Genomic DNA, 20,949 nt, shown 5'->3' on the forward strand with positions numbered 1-20,949 from the left:
TCTTCTTTTGCACTGCCCCAAGATAAAAGAATTCTGGGCGGACACAGATGTCGGATGTATGACGTTACAACGCATGCTTTTACCACGCATGCTGTTACAACGCAGTTTTTACAGCGCAAACCTTTACAACGCACAGCGCTTTGGGGTGCTGGATAGTGAATAGTTTAATTTACTATTCCAAATCCAGTCCCTGTGGACACTAGGGAAGGTGTTGGATAGTAAATTAAATCTATTCCCTATCCTAGAGCGCCCCCCAGCACAATGCGTTGTAATGGTTTTCGTTGTAAAACCTGCGTTGTAAAAGCAATCCGTTGTAAAAGTTTCGTTGTAAAGGATGTTTCCCCAGATTTCCCTGGGTTCACCACTTTCATCCTTCTAGGACTCCTGAATCCCCTAACATGCCCACTAAAGTCCAAGAGGGTGGCGGGAAATCACATAGGCGCTTGGTGCAGACCAACAGACTTGGCGCCGAAGGACCTGAACTGGCTCCCTAAGTTGTGGGATCCCCACGGGATGGAGAAATTAACAGCAGCTGTAACCAATATGCTGCCATGCTTTGACAAAACTTGGGGCCTTGCGTGTGATTCCTGTCCAATGAATTCAGGGAGCTAACTTGCCCAACCTACTTATAAGTCCTCAGCAGTGCTTAATTTGTAAAAAAAACATAGTGCCGGGGCTCTCAACAGGAGGACACTAGAGTGTGCACCATCCGTTGCCCCTGGCCTCACTGTCAATGACCGCACACTACTAATCATCACACTCTTAAAAGTGTGACAATTCACACTTACAGACCCCCAAAAATATAAGAATGACTTTGTTAGTCAATACTAATAATTGGAAATTGAAATAATAAACAGAAGTTGTTGTACTCGTACCTAGATTACCACTACCATGTGGCAGACCGTCATAAGCCCCGGTGCTGGCAATTAAGTGCCGGTCAATCAATCAATCAATCAGGTCATTTGTAGAGCGCACTACTCACCCGTAGGGTCTCAAGGTGCTGAGCACCGGAATGCACCGGCACAAATTAAGCACTCCTCAGCCTTACACACTTGGACCAATGGGGTGCTAGGGACAGCTATAACAACTTCTACACTTTTTTCAGCACTAGACACTTTACATCTTCCTCAACTATGAGCTGTCGGGGTAGTTAATTTCTTGTCCCTACCTATCCCCTATCTTTTACCCCTAGCCACTCCCTCTCCCCCCCCCCTCCCCCCACACATTTTTTCCTGCCTCCCCACCTGCCAATTTTCCCTGTTGTTGTTTTCCCCTATTGTTCCCCACCGGCCATTGGATATAGGTGGGATAAATGTTGTTCTGAATATTCACCTCAAAATCAGTAAAGCAGATTTAAGCCTAAAGTGAAGACTTCGCCACCACTACAGAGAATTGGCAGTGGCTTCCCCATCTCTCCTCTTCAGCTTTCTACAGTAATACCGTCACAGTTGAAGACAAAATCTAATGCCTTGGTTTACTCTGAGATACAGACCTCCAACTCCCAAATTGGAAAAGTCAAATCCTCTATTCACCACCTAAAACTGCTCCAAAAAAGTCTACCTTTCATCTCAGTTTAATACCGCCCTGTTCAACTCCCACTTTGATTGTGGTAAATCCCTCAAAAACTGCTTAGCGTACTGCCAAATCCGCAGGATCCAGAGTGCTCGAATGCTGCTGAAAACCTCATCTTCAGGCTTGAGTGAAAAACAAAAATACCATTCAGCCCACGGAACCATCCTCTGGCCACGAGCAAAAGTCACAGTCCTCTTCAAAATATATTGTTACTCATTAAAATGCCTAGATGACTTAGCAACAACATACCTACAGAACAAAATAGAGAAGAGATGCACCCACCAAGATCCTGTGCTTAGTGGACCTCAACCATCTCGCGGTCACTAAAACAAATTTCAAGACCGAAGAGAAGGGTGTTTCTTATTGTTGGGTCTCTCCTGTGACACAACCTTCTCCAAGTCATACAGAACTCCAAAAATCTCCTTGTATTGAGAAACAAACTGAAAATCTACTAATTCTGATTCATAGGACACTCGTATCTCTCTTGAAACTCTGCTGAAACCGCTCGCTCACAAGCCCCTAGAAGCATATTAGTTATTCAAACAAAATTAATAAAATAAGAATGTAAAATAAGAAGGTGGGGGGAGCTTACTTGAAATACGAGGATGGAAAGGCCCTGGAGAGCAACTGTGTATTTACCCCGCCAGATCCAGCACCATTTGTAGGGTCTAAAATTGCCTGATCATGGTGGGCAATTAAAGAACTCTGCTGCTAGCACCCTGGTGGTGTATTCCAACCTTTGCTCGTGTGTTCATTGGTGTGGCATGTTTTGCAGAGCAACTCTGTTACAGAAATAATAATTATTATTCCTCTGCAGCTGCCTAAACTGCCATGCCTTTCTTTCTCTTTTCAGTGATTATTTAAGGCTTTCATGAATAAAACTGCTACTGATAAATTCTAAAGATCTGCTGTGTTTTTGTTGTGACGCCCTTATGTCCATGAGAACATCTCATAAGCATTGCAGTTTCAGAGAGAGTTGCAGATCACAAATGGGACAGTGCCATTGGATCATATTGGAGGGTGAAATTATGAATGGTTGTGGCTATGTTGCTATAGAGGTAAAAGCAGCCTAGTGAAAACCAAGGATGACTGCAGCACTATGTCTAGCACTACTGGACTCTGTGCCAAAACTTTGAATAGCTAGAGGAGAAAGCTGTGAATCCTAAAAGTCAGGAATTCATAATCCTCAGAGTAGCAACTCCAAAGAAAAGACTGTGCTTAAGATGACCCCATGAAGGTACAATCTTGAATTCAATTCAATATCTTTATTCTGATACAAAAATATATCTATAAAAGTGGATATGTCGTTGTTTGTCTGCAATTCTATTGATATATTTTTGTTTTCGAATAAAGATATTGAATTGGTACAATCTTGAGCGGTGAGGGGCGGAGCCAAGTCGGCATCGAAGATGGCCGCCCAGTCCCCCGGCTCCGTGTGTCATCTCCTCCACAAGACGCCTTCTGCCTGCTGTCCTGAATGACAATGGACGCGAGTGGGCGCAGGAGCAGCTCCGGTTCTCGGTGGCGCGTCCCCGAGGTCTGTACTACCTCCACAAGGGGAGAAACGGAAGGTGGCGTTTGCGGCCTGTGGCAGCGTGAAGACCGGGGACTCGCCTGAAGGCTGATCCGGCCGCCAGTCGAACAACAACGGCCGCCGGTTGCAGTGGGGGCCGGTCGGCTCCGGATTGAATCGGGTCGGCCGATTTTCGGGTCGCTCGCCCATCTGATGGGGGACATGCCTACGAGACCGACTCTTCCTGGTTTCCCTGGGTCGTTTGTCCCCCCCTTCTTATTTTTGGAACTTTGCTCGCCTGCCGCCGGGGACCGTGGCTGGTCCTGTCCCGCTAATTGCGGGAGAATCCTGAACTTGAGCCCAGTCGCATTTCATAGCGCGGACTCCCCCGGTGGCGGTGTTTTTGGTCGAGTCTCCGCTGTTTTAGTGCCCTGATCGTTAACCCAGGACGCCTGATGCCCGGCTGCGCATGCCTTGGCCCCGATCTCGGATGGTGCTTCCTCGTAACGTAATGGAGGGGGCAGAGTGCCACATCCGTGATACTGCTTCCCGGCCTGATTCCTGTCCTATGGAGAAAGGGCGCTTGACAACACAGGGGACATGGAGCAGACCTACATCTTGGCGATTTCCCTGCTGCCCTAGCTAATCTCCGTTATATTTTGTCGCAGGATGCCCGTTCACTGGGTGGTATGCTGGAGGGTGTTGTCTTTGTTACGGAACTACTGAGCCCGAATGGTGCGTGGCTTACCCAGGCGCGATAAGATGGCGCCGGTACTGATATCCTGTAACCTGTAACACGGGCTCTCGAGCTATCTCCAGTTGGTGACGTTTGTGATCTGTGACTATCCGTGGGCCCCTGCCTGGAACCGAACTAGGGACTTTGTTTCCACGCCATGCTGTTGATATCTTTGGTTCTGCTCCACCCTCGCTTTACATTGTGACGCTCTTTTCCCTGATCTGACTTTTTGATTGCGACGTGGCAATCATGTTGCTGTGTCAGGTTTGGTCCACCTCGCTGGCAGGGAGCGGGCGCGGATGTGGTCTGCTCGCAGTGTGGCACTACAGACTTGCTGCTGTTTCGATTTCCTCCGCTATCTTTACTCCTTATGATTGCTGATTTGGGGTGTGACAATTTGGTGGGCCATTGTGGTATGCGCAGGACGGGTCAAAGACAAATGCTGTTTCTTCCGTTTCGATATTTCCTGCCTGCGGGTTTAAGGGGGATGTGTGACGTATTGCTTTATTTCTATTGCCATGCTGGGCTGCTCCTGTGCCTCGTGCATTGTTCTATTCTGTTGCTTTAATGCGGGGGTGTTTTATGTCCTGTCTACATCCGTTCCTTGCTGAGGGAGAGGCCGGGGGACTGTTAGAGGGCTCCCCTCCATTTTCCATTTCCTTCTTTTCTTCCCTCGCTTGGGTTCCTTCTTTAGTCTAGGTGGGTGGTAGTTTCTTTTCTCTATCTTCTACATTTCGGGTTTCATGACAGGGGCGACAGGCACTCTGCTGAGGGGGGAGGCCGTAGCTGGAGGCAGGGGTGCAGGGTGGGGGGTATTTTTCGTTTTTCTTTCTCTTTTTCAGTTTCTAGGGCCTCTATTTCTTCTTGTTCTGCTTGCCTTCTTCACTTCTTTCTTTCCCCTTTTCTCTATGGGATTCCGAATGGTGTGTGGTTTACCGGATACTCTTATGTCTTCAACCAGTATGGGGGATGTTCTAATAACTTCTTTTTAGATCCAGCGGGCGGGTGCTGCGCGGGGGAGGCGTGCTGTAATGTTTGTTGTTTATCCTGTTTTAATGCGCGTTCTTGCATGCGCCCCGCTTGCAGTGGTCCCGAATGTGCATATCCTGATTTGTGACGTCCCCTACCCCTGGTGCTACTACATTGTATGTCATCGGATCCTGTTCTATTTTTGATTCTTTTCAAAGAAAAAATGAAACCTCTCTTATCCTAGTGCCGTTATGGTGCGACAGTATCCTGGTTGTTGATCCGGACTTTTCGAGGCGGGATGTATGTGGTTTGAATTCTTGATTTGCTCTGCCCGTCTTTGTGATGATAGCCGGCTGTGTTCTTGCTGGCTGATGATTGTATCTGCCTTATGTTACAATAAAGGTTTTCCAAAAAAAAATTAAAATAAATCTTGAGCGGTGAAAGAAAGCAATGAGCCTGCTAGGGCCAAATAAAAGTTATTTACCTTTAGTAATGGTTTGTTCAAGGCATATGAGCTGCAGATTGTACACTTAGCAATAGATCGCCACCTGGTGTTGGGCTCGGATCATTGCAGGTTGTTGTCTTCTTGGAAGAAGTCTTTGTAGTCACGAGATAGGTGACTCCTCCCTTGGACAATACTGCGCATGGTCATCGACTACATCCTCATATTGTTTTTTTCCGCCACTGGGTTCGGATGAAAGTTTTCCGCTCCGGCTAGAAAAGACTATTTTCGGCATTTTCGAAGCGTGAAACTTTAGACAAACAACTTTCGACATCGAAGAAACATTTCGACATCACCAGCTACATCCTGGTGCGTCGACGCGGGCCGTTGGGCCTATCGGCGCCGTACGGCCTACGCCTCATGGACAGACCTCCATTCAAGAGATACCCGGTATGTCGAGCAAAATTCCCTCATAGCGACCATCACGAGGTTTGCAACCTCTGTCTATCGCCGGAACACGACGAGTCGACCTGCACAGCCTGTGCCTCTTTCCGATCGAAAAAGACCATTCGGGATCGGAGGGCCCGTCGACACGAGATGAGGAGATCAGCGCCAGCACCGGAGGCCATCTTTGAAGAGGAGATCGTCGAAGAAGACGTCTCCGAGGACGAGAACCCACTCGAAGATGTCTCCGAGGATGAGGCTTGCCTGATCTCCAGATCATATCGGGAGCAGAGGACTCGGACGATTCGATTCCATCTCGACAACCCGTGAGTACCTCTGCCCCTGCACAACAGACATTGCCCAAACCAAAGGCATCGGTCATCACTCCGCCCATGGGCCCAGTTGAGACCGAAATTTACCCTCCGACGCCCCGCCTTCGGACTCGGCTCCGAGGAAAAAGACTACGCCTTCCGGTGCCTCGGCACCGAAAAAAACACATGTACCAATTCCACCTCCTCTATTGGCACCAAAACATCCTACGACACCGAAGGACTCTTCGGCACCGAAGCTAACACACCCTTCGGCGCCCAAAGACTCTTCGGCACCCAAACCTAAACAGGCATCGGTGCCGAAACCAAGAACCATGACGGACCCGAAAGCTTTGACTCCGAAACCATCCAGTTCCAAAAACAAAGAAGGGAAGCTACATTCCGGCGCTGCAGGCCCAACAAAACCTGTCTCCACGCCAAAATCTTCAATACCGGTACCCAAGACACCAAGGCCTGATACAGACAAGCCTAAAACACCTTCGGCACCGAAGAAATTGCCACAGGACTCAATCACTCCTCCTAAGGCAAAAAACATTAAACAACCACTATCGGCACCGAAGAAATCGACGCCGAGGAAGATTATAGAAGAGGAAGATCTCTTTAGACCAGATCCATAACAGAAAAAGGTCTATATTAATCCAAAAACTGGACATGTGGAAGCAATTCCTCATAAGAAAAGACCAGCAGACACACCACTTCCAACTGTGGTTCCTGCCAAAAAGGATTGTGCAACTTCTCCAATGCACCCTCCCTCTCCTTCACCTTCTTCCTCTCCTATCACTCCATATATTGAGCCTATAACTTCTCCTGCTCAATCTCCTGCATCATCACACCACACTGACGAAGCGTATGACTTAGGTGGGGGGGATGATATACCAGAGCCACATACATATCCTTTAGATGAGGATGAAGATGTTAATCCAGAATACCCCAAAGAGGATGATGCATATACTTTTCCACCAAATAATGCACCAGACATCCCTGATCCTCAGTACTACCCAACCAAACCTTCCCCTCCAGAGGATAGTATTGGGTTCAATCATTTATTAAACAGAGCGGCACTTTACCACGGAGTTCCAATGCACTCTGATGCCATTGAGGAGGATTTCTTATTAGACACTTTTGAGCAGTCACAAAGGTCTACTCAAATACTACCTATGATCAAAGGGGTTATTAAACATGCTCCAGAGATTTTTAAAGATCCAGTAAGGTGTAGGGTACTAAATCCCAGAATAGAGAAAGTATAGACCAGCACCAGCTGATCCAGTATACATTAAGGGACATCTGCCATTAGACTCTTTGATAGTGTCAAATGCACGTAAAAGAGCCAATTCCCAGACTTCTGGTGACACCCCCACCTGACAAAGAATCAAAGATTATTGATGCGTCAGGGAAACGGATTGCTGCACAAGCATCAAACATATGGCGCATAGCAAACACACAAGCCTTACTCTCACGCTACAACAGGGCTCACTACGACCAACTAGAAAAATTAATGGAGCACCTACCAGATCACTACAAAGATCAGGCAGCAGAGCTTTTACAAGAAGGCAAATTAATATCTAATGCCTCCATTAAATGCACACTAGATGTAGCTGACACAGCATCCAGAGCAGTTAACACCAGTGTTATCCTTAGACGTCATGCATGGTTACGCATTTCAGGTTTCAAACCAGAAGTACAAACTACCATCCTGAACCAGCCCTTCAATCAGAACCAATTATTCGGGCCAGAAGTAGATAACACTCTAGAGAAGATGAAAAAGGACACAGACACTGCTAAGTCTATGAGTGCATTACGATCCACCCAGACTAGAAGTTCTTTTCGTCGCTCCTCTTATAGAGGAGGCTCCAAGCAGACCGGTGCAGATAACACATCCTCTTTTAAAACACATACACAAACCCCCTCTAATAAAGGATACTTTAGAGGAGGGTACAGAGGCAACAACAATAAGGGAAGAGGTAGAGGTAATAACAACAACCACTCCTCTTCCACTCCCAAACAGTGACTTCCCTCTGCCTCCCCTACAGCATTCCACTCCTGTGGGGGGCAGACTATCACAGTTCCTACCTGTCTGGAATTCCATCACAACAGACAGGTGGGTAAGACAAATTATCCAACATGATTACTGCCTAGAACTCACAGCAACCTTCCCCAAACATACCACCCAGGCAGCGTACAATGTCCACAGAACATATAACCCTGCTTCAACAGGAAGTTCTAGCACTTCTACAAAAAGATGCTATTCAAGTGGTCCCCTTACAGGAACAAGGAACAGGAGTCTACTCCCTGTATTTCCGAATACCCAAGAAGGACGGGACATTAAGACCGATTCTTGACCTCAGGCCCCTAAATCACTACATACAGTCGGATCATTTTCACATGATCACTTTACAACAAGTACTCTCATTACTAGAACAGGGAGACTTTCTTACAACACTAGACCTAAAGGACGCCTATTTTCATGTTCCTATACATCCTGCGCACAGGAAGTATCTAAGATTTGTCATACAAGGACAACACTATCAGTTCAAAGTCCTTCCATTCGGGGTCACAACAGCACCACGAGTGTTTACAAAGTGCTTAGCAGTAGTAGCAGCACATCTCAAAAGACAACAAATGCATGTCTTCCCTTACCTCGACGACTGGCTCATAAAAGCAAGATCGTTCAACCAGTGTGTACAACACACAAAACAAACAATACAAACATTACACGGCTTAGGGTTTACGATAAACTACACCAAGTCGCACCTAGAGCCTTCGCACGTTCACCAATATCTAGGAGCTACCATAGACACATCGGCAGCTCTAGCGTATCCCAGTCAAGCCAGGATTCAAAGCATTCAGAGCTTAGTCTCCCTTTTTCAATGCCAGCACTCTCTTCAAGCCAGAGTGTTCATGAAACTAATAGGCATGATGGCGTCTTGCATCTTCATAGTTCCTCACGCAAGACTGCAAATGCGCCCAATACAAGAATGTCTAGCACAACAGTGGAATCAGGCTCAAGGTCAGCTCATAGACCTGGTGTTGGTGGACAGCCGTACATATCGCTCTCTGCAATGGTGGAACACCAAAAACTTGACAAAGGGACGGCCGTTCCTAGACCCTGTTCCACAAATAGTGCTCACAACAGATGCATCCCTCACAGGATGGGGAGCCCACCTCCTGCACTATACCACTCAAGGACAATGGAACAGCCAACAAAAACTGTTCCACGTCAATCATTTAGAGCTGCTAGCGATTTTCCTAGCACTCAAGACTTTTCAAGTACAAGTACAAAACAAAGCTGTTCTAATCTGGACGGACAATATGACAGCTATGTATTACACACAAAAACAAGGGGGGACACACTCTCTGCAACTGTCCCAGCTTGCACAGCTCATTTGGAGATGGGCCATCCCTCAAAACATACACCTGACTGTAGAACACCTTCCAGGAATTCACAATCCGATAGCAGATCTGTTGAGTCGTCAATCACAACAGATTCACGAATGGGAGTTGCACCCACAGGTTCTCCAACCATTCTTCCAAATGTGGGGGCATCCACAGATAGATCTGTTTGCCACCCACGAAAACGCAAAATGCCCAACCTTCGCCGCCAGGTTTCCACACCCACGGTCGGAGGGGAATGCAATATGGATGAACTGGTCAGGCAGATTTGCGTATGCTTTTCCGCCTCTCCCACTCATTCCACTAGTAGTACGCAAGCTCAGACAACAGTCTCCCAAACTAATACTAATGGCCCCCACATGGGCACATCAGCCGTGGTTCACCACACTACTAGATCTCTCACTGGTTCCACATCAGAAATTAGGGCTCACGCCATCCCTGTTAACACAGAACCATGGAAAAATAAGGCACCCAGAACCAAGCCAACTGAATTTGGCGATCTGGCTCCTGAGGTCTTAGAGTTTGGCTACTTAAACTTACCACCAGACTGTATGAATATAATTAAAGAAGCTAGAAGACCCACCACTAGAGCATGTTATGCTGCTAAGTGGAAAAGATTTGCAATATACTGTAACAACAATCACATTGATCCATTGGATGTTTCCATCCAAAATATTATTTGTTACCTTCTACACCTACAAAGGTCCAACTTGGCTTATTCTTCCATACGACTGCATCTAGCAGCAATTGCAGCCTATTTACAAAATAGACAGCATCTATCTCTCTTTAGAGTACCTGCGATAAAAGCATTTATGGAAGGATTAAAACGAATAATCCCACCTAGGTTACCACCTGCACCAGTATGGAACCTAAACGTGGTCCTTACAAGACTTATGGGTCCCCCTTTTGAGCCTTTACACAAGTGTGAATTGCAATTCCTAACATGGAAGACTGCCTTCCTTGTTGCCATCACCTCTCTCAGAAGAGTTATTGAAATACAAGCATTCACAATAGAAGAACCATTTTTTCAGATACACCCTAACAAAGTGGTTCTTAGACCTAGTCCAAAATTCCTGCCAAAAGTGATTACTCCTTTTCACCTTAACCAATCAGTAGAGTTACCAGTGTTTTTTCAAAAAACAGACTCTGTTGCAGAAAGGGCTTTACACACCTTAGATGTTAGAAGAGCTCTTTTATACTGCACAGACATGACTAAATCCTTCAGAAAGACAAAACAACTATTTGTATCTTTCTCTTCCCCACACAAAGGCAATCCCATATCTAAAGGAGGAATTGCCAGATGGATTGTAAAGTGTATTCAAATATGCTATCAAAAAGCTAAACGTACACTAACAGTTCCTCCTAGAGCGCACTCCACTCGCAAACTAGGAGCCTCTATGGCTTTCTTAGGAAACATACCACTAGAGGACATATGTAAGGCAGCAACATGGTCTACCATACACAACTTCACTAAACACTATTGTGTTGACGTGCAAGCCAAGCAGCAAGCTGCAGTAGGCCAAGCTGTCCTTAAAACACTATTTCAGTATGCTGCAACGGATACAAGCGACCACCGCTAGGGGAGACACTGCTGCACAATCGTTGCTAAGTGTACAATCTGCAGCTCATATGCCTTGAACGGAATATGCTACTTACCAGTATGCATCTGTTCTTACCCTGTAGAGCTGCAGAGTTGTACACACCCTCCCGCCTCCCCGGGACTTGTATCCGTTCCAGTACTCATCTTACTTAGATGCACACGCATGGACATCCTTTCTCTTTACTTCTACTAACTCCATCATTTCCCATCATGGCGAAAAACAATCTGAGGATGGAGTCGATGACCATGCGCAGTATTGTCCAAGGGAGGAGTCACCTATCTCGTGACTACAAAGACTTCTTCCAAGAAGACAACAACCTGCAATCATCCGAGCCCAACACCAGGTGGCGATCTATTGCTAAGTGTACAACTCTGCAGCTCTACATGCCAAGAACAGATGCATACTGGTAAGTAGCATATTCCTTCTGGAGGATATATAATCTTCCCCCAGATATCTGACCTCATGAATCTCCTTCTAAACGTCAGATCGGTCTGGAAAACATGATCAGTAATATCCCTCTAGCGCTGCCAGGCAGTGCTGTGTGCATTCAGCGTGGCTCCGCCTACTGGAATAGGGGACACCAGAGTATATTTGCCATCAATTCCTGGTACTTTTTCCTTGCTTCATTAAGGTGTACAGAGAGGAACTGGGAAGGCATCAATGACAGTGATGGACAAAGCAGATTCATATTAGCATACGCTCGGATCCTGTTTTTCACAGCACTGACTCATCAGGGGAGGAGTGAGAGTGGTGAAGAATCTGCAGTGAAATTATGTACCTACCAAAAATATTGTTACCAAAAGTAAGCATTTATTCTGATGGACACATCTTTCCACACATTGTTCACATTATAAATTGGCCCCAGCCCAAAGCAATACCTCTCTGGGAGTTGAGATTGAGCAGTGCCAATTAACCAAGGAAATCGTACAACACAGCCATGGCAAAGTACCCATCCTGCCGTGCTTAAGCTGTGAAGCAGTAATGTTGGCAAAAGTATGTCTAGGTTGCTGCCTGGCAGATGTCAGCCACAGGAACACTTCTCATGAGAGCTGTGGAAGCAGCCATTGCCCTAGTGTAGTGAGTACAAAGACCCTACAGAGGGTCTTTATTGGCTATTGCCTAGCAGTTCTGGACACAGAAGATGATCAAATGAGAAAAGAAGTATTTGGTCAAACCATAAAGAGTTTTTCCTTTACCCTGTCCTGTAGTTGATGTAAAAGGACACCACTTGCCTGAAATCCAGCCTATGCATCCACTTCTCTATTTGGGTAGATGAGTGGGTTGAGGGGGGCTGGAGGGGAGAATGATGGGACAGTATTAGACCGGCCCTTTTGAAAGACAGATACTACCTTGGATAGGGAGGATGGGCAGGTGCTGAGGACCAACGTATCTGGGTTGAAATCTGTGAAAGGCGACAAACTAAATGGGCCTGAAGGTCTCTGACCCTAAAAGCTGCAGTTCTTGCCAACAATACTTTATTCAAATGAGAGGTCAAGCCAGGCAACTGTGCTTCAATCTAGATATGGATTTTATTTATTTATTTTTTGCATTTCTAGAGCGCTCTGTTACCCAGAGGTGTCCTGGCGCTAACTGATAAGAACTGGTGTGAGTGGAAGGTGGTTTAATGGGTAAAGAGCCATGTTTTTAGTGCCTTTCTAAAGGATAAAAGATTGGACAGTTGTCTGATGTGGAGGGGGAGCCCATTCCATGCTACTGCTGCTCCTAAGGAAAAACTCCTACCTCCCCATCCAGCTCTCTTAACTCTGGGAACTGATACCAGTGCCTGCTGACCAGATCTAAGAGATCTTGCCGGTTTATACCAGCAGAAGAGTTCCTTCATGCATCTGGGGCCCAGATCATGGAGTGCTTTGAATACCACACAGAGTGACTTGAAGATGATTCGTTTCCGCTCTGGCAACCAATGAAGTTTTGCCAGGTCTTGTGCCACGGAAGCGAACTTGGGTGTATCTGTTATCAGGCGTGCGGCCGCATTCTGTAATGTTTGAAGTTTATTTAATATGCCAACTTGGGCATTCAGCATAAGGCTGTTGCAATAGTCTAGCCGTGATAGAACTAGACCGGTAACAACAGTTTTTCTATGTTCTTGCTCCAAGAGTGGTAGCACTTTCCTAATTGTTTTGAGAGCAAAGTGGGTGGATGATACCAGGGCATTAATCTGAGGCTTAAAAGACAGTAGATCGTCCACCAGAATGCCAAGATTTTTCACTTTTGTCACAGGGGTGGGCAGGGTACCCATTTCTTCAGGCCACCATCTTGGAGACCAGAAGTTGTCTTTGGCGCCAAAGAGTAGCACCTCTGTCTTTGAGCAATTTAATTTAAGACAGTTTTGGGCCATCCAATCCCCCACTTCGCGCATACAACCTTTGAACCTATCCGCAGTGCTGTCTCTGTCCCCTGGCATCAGAGATACCACTATCTGCGTATCATCCGCATAAGCTGTAAGGTTGAAGCCAAATGTTCGAATTATCGGGGCTAGCGTGGAAACATAAACGTTAAAAAGGGTAGGGCTCAAGGACGAGCCCTGAGGTACTCCACAAGGAAGTGTGAAGGGGCATGATTCGAAATCTCCCAGTGTCACTACCTGGGTCCTGTTGGAAAGGAAGGCCTGTAGGATCTTCAGCGCCTTACCTTGGACTCCGCAGGCCCTCAACCGGTCCACCAACAATATGTGGTGGACCGTATCGAAGGCCGCGGATACCATTGAATCAACATAAAGTTCGAATCCCACGGAGGAATAATGAACAAAGGTGAGCAGAAACATGTAAAATAAACCTTTTTGAAAATGTGCCATTAGTGGAAGTCTAACCAATGATGCTTGGTCACGAAGACACATGAAGGCAGAGTGGTAGCCAAATTACCCCTAACTGCACCTACCTCCATCCCCTGCCATGCAGGGGACAAAGCAAATTGCAGGATGCCAGAAAGGTGGGATAGTAAGAGATCAAGGCCTACTGACTTGCATCACTGAACAAATTTGTTCCAGCGACCTGTAAATATGGATTTTGTAGTGAGTTTGCTGGCAGACAGGATGGTGCCTGCAACATCATCAGGAAGGCAAGAGGACTTGAGCTGGCACTACTCAATCGCCACGTGTACAACTGAAGTTTCTGGGTATTGGAGTAGAGAACCTGGCCATCCTGCTGTGAGGGACTGGTCCACCGTTGTGGTAGAAGAGAACATGGCCAAATACTGGAAGTTAACAGATTGCTATACCAGATCCTCTTTGCTTATCCTGGGGCCATCAGGATCAGCTGTAATTGATTCTCCTGCACTTTCCACAGAACGACAGAAGTCAAATCAGTTGTAATGTGTACAGCAGGTTCTGGGACCTACTGAACCTACTGAACCACAAGACTTCCTCCAGAGAACAATCAAGTGCTGAAGTGTGTGGCACAAAATTGAGGACACTTCCTGTTCTGGGCTGCTGATGCAGAAACCCATGTATGAAAACCCCATTCTAGAGAAGATCGTATCTGTTAGGGTGTAGTTCCCTCTCATGGATGTCCAGCAAGAGACAACTGAAAGCATCCATTAACAACATTACCTCTAACAGGAACTCTGCAACAACCTTGCAAACTTCTTCCATTACAAGATTGCCAACATCTACAGAAACTTCAAAACCCAGCCTAAGCTACCAACTTCTTCAAGCAACACAACAACCCCGCTACCACCACAGGCATCCGACTAACCGAATGGAGCCAACTCGCCCCACAAGACACCGCCTCCATTATGAACTCTGTCTACTCAGGGGCCCCAACCGACCCATTCCCTCACCACATCTTCAACCTAGGTGAAGCCAGAATTAGACACCTACTTGCCACCATGTTTATTACCTCAATTGCCATGACCACCTTTCCAGAGGACTGGAAACACGCAGAAGTCAATGCGATACTAAAGAAACCATCGGCAGACCCCAGCAAACTCAACAACTACTGACCGATCTCCCTGCTCCCTTTCCCTGCCAAAGTATTATTAGAAAAAGACAGCAACCAACAACTCTCCTCACATCTGGAATGGAACCTCCTACTCGACTCTTTCTAATCCAGATTTCACAGCACCAAGACAGCCTGACCGTAGGTACCGATGACATCCAAACCCTACTGGAACAAGGAGAGACTGCAGCTCTAATCCTACTGGACCTCTCAGCAGCCTTCAATATGGTCCCCCACCACATACTCATCACAAGGCTGCACAGCATAGGCATCCAAGGAGCCACTCTCAGATAGACTGCCTGTTTCGTAGAACGCAAAATGTTTGTCTTACCTCGTTCACCTCTGAACCCAAGGAAATCATCTGTGGAGTACCCCAGGGATCTATGCTCTGCCCCACCCTCTTCAACACTTCTATGAAACCTCTGGCCAGCGTCGCCAAAACCCATGGACTCAGTATCATATCATACGCTGACAACAGACAACTCAACCTCTCCAAAGACACCACCAAGACCAACTTTCACAACTGCATGACAGACGTCGCCAATTGGATGAAAGACGACTGCTTGAAGCTCAACTCGGACAAGAAAGAGGTACTGATTTTCAGAAACAACAGCTGCCCACAGGACGCATCCTGATGACCAACAGAGCTCGGACCTACTCTACCCTTACTGACTATGCTAGTACCCTTGGCATCATTCTGGACAACAAGTTCAACATGACTACTCATGTCAACTCCATCTCATCCTCCTGTTTCTTCATCCTCCACATGCTTCATAAGATTCAAATGGCTACCTCAAAGCTCAACACACATCATCAACCAGGCCCTCCTCTCCAGCAGACTGGACTACGGCAACGCTCTCTATGGAGGGATCGCAGCTCACCTCCTCTAATGACTTCAGACTATACAGAACGCCACAGCCACTCGTCCTGGATCTCCCAAGACGTACCCTCATCACCTCCTACCTCAGGGAGCTCCATTGGCTCCCTGTACAAAAAAGATGCCAGTTCAAGCTCCTGACCCATGCATACAAGGCCCTACATAACTTTTCCCTTTTCTCCCTCGAACTGTATGTAACTCATTCCTTCAAGCATTAGTGATAAGCTGCCTAGACTACTATAATGGCCTTTTTGATTTTAGCGAATGAGTCTTCCTGTAATAGACTACAGGTGGTTCAAAACACCGCCGCTCGTCTTGTCTCTAATTATCCTGCCAAAACCGCCTCTCTTCTGCTATTACAAGGACTACACTGGCTACCAATTCGCAAGCAGGTTAGATTTAAGATTTGCTGCATTGTGCACAAGGCACTAAACAGCAACTGCCCTAGCTATTTAGCTGAAAAATGTACCCAATACCAGCCATCCAGACCACTCCGTTCAGGAACTAAATCCCTGATCCTGGTGCCACGTTTTAAGAAATATCGCATGGGTGGGAAAGCATTCTACTACCTAGCCCCCTCCTACTGGTGGAACCAGCTCCACAACCACCTCCGGAAATGCCCAGATTATCTGCTATTTCAAAAGCACATTAAAACTGAGTTTTTCTGAAATCTTCTTCTTTTTCGCATAGCGCGGAGATACCCATTTGGGCACTTTACAAATCAATAAATAAAAATAAAATAACTGCTAACCCGCCTAATCCAACCACCACCTGAACTTCCATCAGACACCTTCACTCTTCGGTTCATAGTCTAACCCTCACCCCCACATCCAACGTGGCATATGCGGATGTCGGTCCTTCTCCTACCTAGCAGCGAAGACATGGAGCGAAATGCCCTTTCATCTACGGACCTCCCTACCTCTTTCAGAGTTTTGAAAGTCACTGAAGACCTGGCTAATCAAGCGGCCCCTGCCATCGCCTGGATACCCTCACGGTTGACAAGAAGCGCTCTACAAATCTACTGTTGGATCAATTGATTGACACTTTAAGGGAACGTTCAAGACAAGCAAAAGTCTCCATCTGTGCACCACGGCCAAAGGCAAATTGCCTCCCAACACTGATTCCACGATCCTACACCCTCCTGTATGTTGATATAACGAACTGTGATGATGTTTGACAACATCAAAGTGGTGCTCCCTAAGATGGCTAGGAGAAATATCTTAGTGGTGAGGCAGACTACCCATATCTTCACTCCATATAGGTGCAGATGATGCTCTGACGTGGCCATAGCTCGTCCTAATGTTTGCCCAGAACGGCACCCGAGCCCAGTAAGCAAGGGCCGATGATTGTGGTGGTCTGTGACTGCAGACCACCACAGGTCCATCCACCGTTACAGATCCAGGTGAATCAACTAGAAGAGTTGCATCTGAGCAGAGAGGCTCCCTTGATGTTTGAGCCATAGTTTTCAGGAACTCTGTAGGACTTTCATCCATCATCTGGCACCAGCAGGAGGCACAAAGGAAAGAGACTCTGCATATGTAAGATGTGCTGGTTCTGAGTCAAACATCAGAATCGACTTACAAATATCTGTGAACCTCTCAATAGGAGGAAAGTTGTCATGCAAGTTGTTTCGACCACTGCTCTTTTGAAAGTTAACCTTTGTGTTGGTGGTAGGTGAGCTTTGTTGGTAATGTTATTGTCGTGGACAAGAGTCCTTGTGGCCTAAGATGTTCCTTGACCAGTTCCGGGCACTTCATCTTCACCAGCCAGTGTTCCAGCTATGGAAATACATGTACTTCCAGAGCAGTGAAGCGGTCACAACTCCCAGCACTTTTGTAAAGATGTGAGACATGGTCACCAGTCCTAACAGCAAGACCGTGAACTGATAGTGCTGGATTCCATGGTGACCTTAAGTTAAATTCTGTAGGCAGATCGAAGTAGCAGATTCCCCTATTTTCGGGTCTAAAAAGACTTGGCTCAGGAACAATACCTTGAACTTTCCTGTTGCATTAAAAGGTTCATAAGACCACTGTCCCTAATGGGGTCCAGGAACAAAAGTGAGTATCCAATTCCCATTTTTTCCAGAGGCAACACCTGTATATTCCCTTAGCTCACAAGGGTAAGGACTTCAAGCTCTAAAATCGAGGCACATCGAAGGAGATCCTCTTTCGCTCCAACACACTCCCTCTGGAAGGCGGGAGTCAGAGAGATTGAGACTGCAAAAGATGACGGGGATTGCATGTGCTGCTGATGCTCATAACGTATACTTGCTTCACCTCTGCCCCGAAAAGAGCAATACATATTTTGAAGTATCTGAATTTGGATGGGAAGGTTGCATCTACCAAGGAATTACCTCCAAATGTTCTGTACTGCTTGTGAAAGTGCCTCAAGCTGAGGCAAGACCCAGTGAACGAGCTGTAGTTCTGGTGTTCTTGAAACATTTCAGGGAGTAGTCAGCCTTCTCTCTGAAAAGACGCTCACCATTGGAGGACATGTCCATGAGCATTGCCTTGACATCTCCCGAGAAAGTAGTGGAATGCATCCACCCTTGGTGGTGCAACGTTACCCTTGGATCCAGCTGCAGTGTTTGCAGAGTCTTCTAGACCATTCTTCGGGATCTGTTTGGAGGGATCCAAACAGTCAGTGACCAAATCAGTAGAATTGCCTTTTCAGGTGGGCAGGTAGGATGATTTCTGCAATTTTGCATGTTCCCACAAGGCAGGGACAATTTGTGAAGGAGACTAGTGGCATTTTCCTTCAGAGGACAAAGCTGCCTTATGCGTAGAGTTCAGTTATTTAAATTCTCTATCTGGCGGTGCGATGATAAAATTTGGGGTTAGTTTCAAGAAAAAAGCTTAGATTATCAAACTTTCTTATGAAGGTTGGGATGACAGCAACTCTGTTATCTAATGTCGGTATATGTTGTCTGGCAATTTGTGAACTGCTGGGCTGGAAAATGGTTTCTCATATGCAACCATGGTGGGTTCCAGGCAGCATCATTAAATGGGACAGGGCTCCGCCACTGACGGTTGCTAGATCTCCATCAAAAATTAGACTAAGCCTAAGAGGTGTAAGAGTTGTCCTCGTCTGATGAAGTATCCAGGCCACTTGCAATGTGTAAGTCAAGATACAAGCCAACATCAGTGTTTATAGAAAATAATGAGGTTATCAGCTTCTGATTTTTCATCTTCAGGGTGACTTAAACCTTATTGGTCATTGCAAAGCCACCGTAATCCAAACAGTAATTACCTCCAGGTTCAATCTGAGCCCTAGGGAGATGTTCCACGTAGGGTTAATCAACAAAACATATCTTCACTTTCTCATTTACCACTCAGATAATCTCAGCCATGTTTGAAGCCATTGAGGACAGCACTTTAGTCTGCTCCATGTGCAGCAGCTGTGTTTTCACTGAAGGAATATTCAACCGAACTGCAGATTGCTCCTTAGCGTGCTTCTTCATAGGCACCGGAGCCCATAGAGGTATGTTGGCGGAGTTGCGGTTGTGTCGTCGAACTCACAGGATTGGGTTCACCCTTCGGGAGTAGGCCACAGAGTATAGTAGCCATCCTGAACATATACACCTTCATCTAGCCCAGAAGGTCCTGACCTGCTCAGGACCAGGCAATACAACTGGGAACTCCGGCCTTTTCATCTTTAAAAAAAAGAAAATTGATGTTGTATTGTCTCTGATGACAGAGTCCGGTGTCTCGATTGTGTTACCTGGCACCGACTGCTCCCAGGTGTGGGATCTGTTCCTCGCAGAAGAACAAAATGAATCCATCTTACAATGCTTTTTGTGAGAAAATCAGTTTTTGTGGTTTTTCCAGGTCAGTAGTCCTAACAGGTAGTGGAATGTTTTGGCATATCCCCGAAGGCCTTGGCCAAAAGTAGTGTGGCATCCTGCTCTCTGGTGGCTTTCAAGGGTATTTAGGCTGAGGTGCTGTGTTCCAAGTGTGACTACAACGTTCAGGACATTTTTGCTGCTTCTTAGACAGGGTTTAAATCCTGGGATTCTTGGAAGAGACATTTTACCTAGTCACTGTCTGAACTCTGAGGAATTGTGCCTCTGAAGCGCTGAGAAATTGATATTAGCAGGCTGTTTGACAACTACTATACTCCAATGTTGTCATGTCCAGGGGACAGAGCCATGGCTGAAGCAGTATAGAGCAACCTTGGTGTGCTTGAGGGAGTACAGTAACAGTCTGATAACTGGAAGGATTCATAAGGCGTAGAATCTCTGGGAAGATGTATCCATCGGAAGTATGGCCATTAAGCACTTTGGGTAATCACGAGGGATGTGAGATAGGTTGTTTTTTTAATACTATAGTTCTTTAAAAAACCAATGGGCAGTGCCAAATACCTAAATGAGCCTGCACTAAATTGGCAAGTGAGCCTCCAAGCCATATCAAAACCTCACTATTGATCATTCCTAATGTACTGCCAACCTCGAGAACCAGTATCCGAATATGTATTGTAATAAACAGAATTGTCAGTGATCAGTGATTTTTTTTACTCTCCAGTTTTAGGCTCTTTTAATGTTGCCAAGTTTAATATATATGTTTTACTTTATCCCTCACAGCCTTCTTACCAGGGCGTCATTCCTAGAGAGATGCCCCACCTCATCCCTGTTTTCCCCGGGGGCACGCCGCTGCTGCCCCCAGTAGTGTCTGGCAGCATCCCAGTATCCACTCCACTTCCACCTGCCTCCTTTGGCCGTCCGGACTCCCGCAAGCTCTCAGTCCTGGACAGCTTTGAGCCGGGGCAGGGCGGGACGTTGGACAGCTTAGACGTCCTGCGCTACTCGGAGCCCACACTGGACCGCTTGGACAGCTTCGACGGCAGCCGCGGATCGCTGGATGCATTAGACTCCTTTCCATGCGGTACGTGGGTGTGAGGATGGTGGGAGCCTCCTGGCCCCAGGTAGCTTGTGTATTAAAGAGGTCCTTGGGCCACAACGCCAATAAAGTGATGTTCCCTGGTGCAACAAATTGGGTGTGTCACACCCTGATTGCCAGCTCCACAGATACAGCAGTTCCAGAGCAATGGTAGAGGGGGGAACTCTGCATGACGAAGTGTACATATACCAAGACCTGTGGAATCATAAGCTGGAGTTTTGCTGGGCA

The 20,949-nt window shown here is 46.6% G+C and overlaps 1 protein-coding gene across 3 annotated transcripts in view; it reads left to right on the plus strand.

Moving 5' to 3' along the window:
• The window catches only part of ZC3H7B (zinc finger CCCH-type containing 7B), a 261,601-nt gene that overhangs the window by 154,471 nt on the left and 86,181 nt on the right, over window positions 1-20,949 (plus strand). For all 3 annotated transcript variants that reach the window (XR_013608872.1, XM_078683046.1, XM_078683037.1), the window contains exon 10: window positions 20,406-20,706. Coding sequence is in view for 2 of the 3 variants with exons in the window: in XM_078683046.1 (XP_078539172.1) it covers window positions 20,406-20,706 (301 nt within the window). In the remaining variant the exon portion in view is untranslated. The remainder of the gene's footprint in view (window positions 1-20,405; window positions 20,707-20,949) is intronic.

This window comes from Lissotriton helveticus, chromosome 1_1 (assembly GCF_964261635.1).
Source record: "Lissotriton helveticus chromosome 1_1, aLisHel1.1, whole genome shotgun sequence".
Classification (NCBI taxonomy): domain Eukaryota; kingdom Metazoa; phylum Chordata; class Amphibia; order Caudata; family Salamandridae; genus Lissotriton; species Lissotriton helveticus.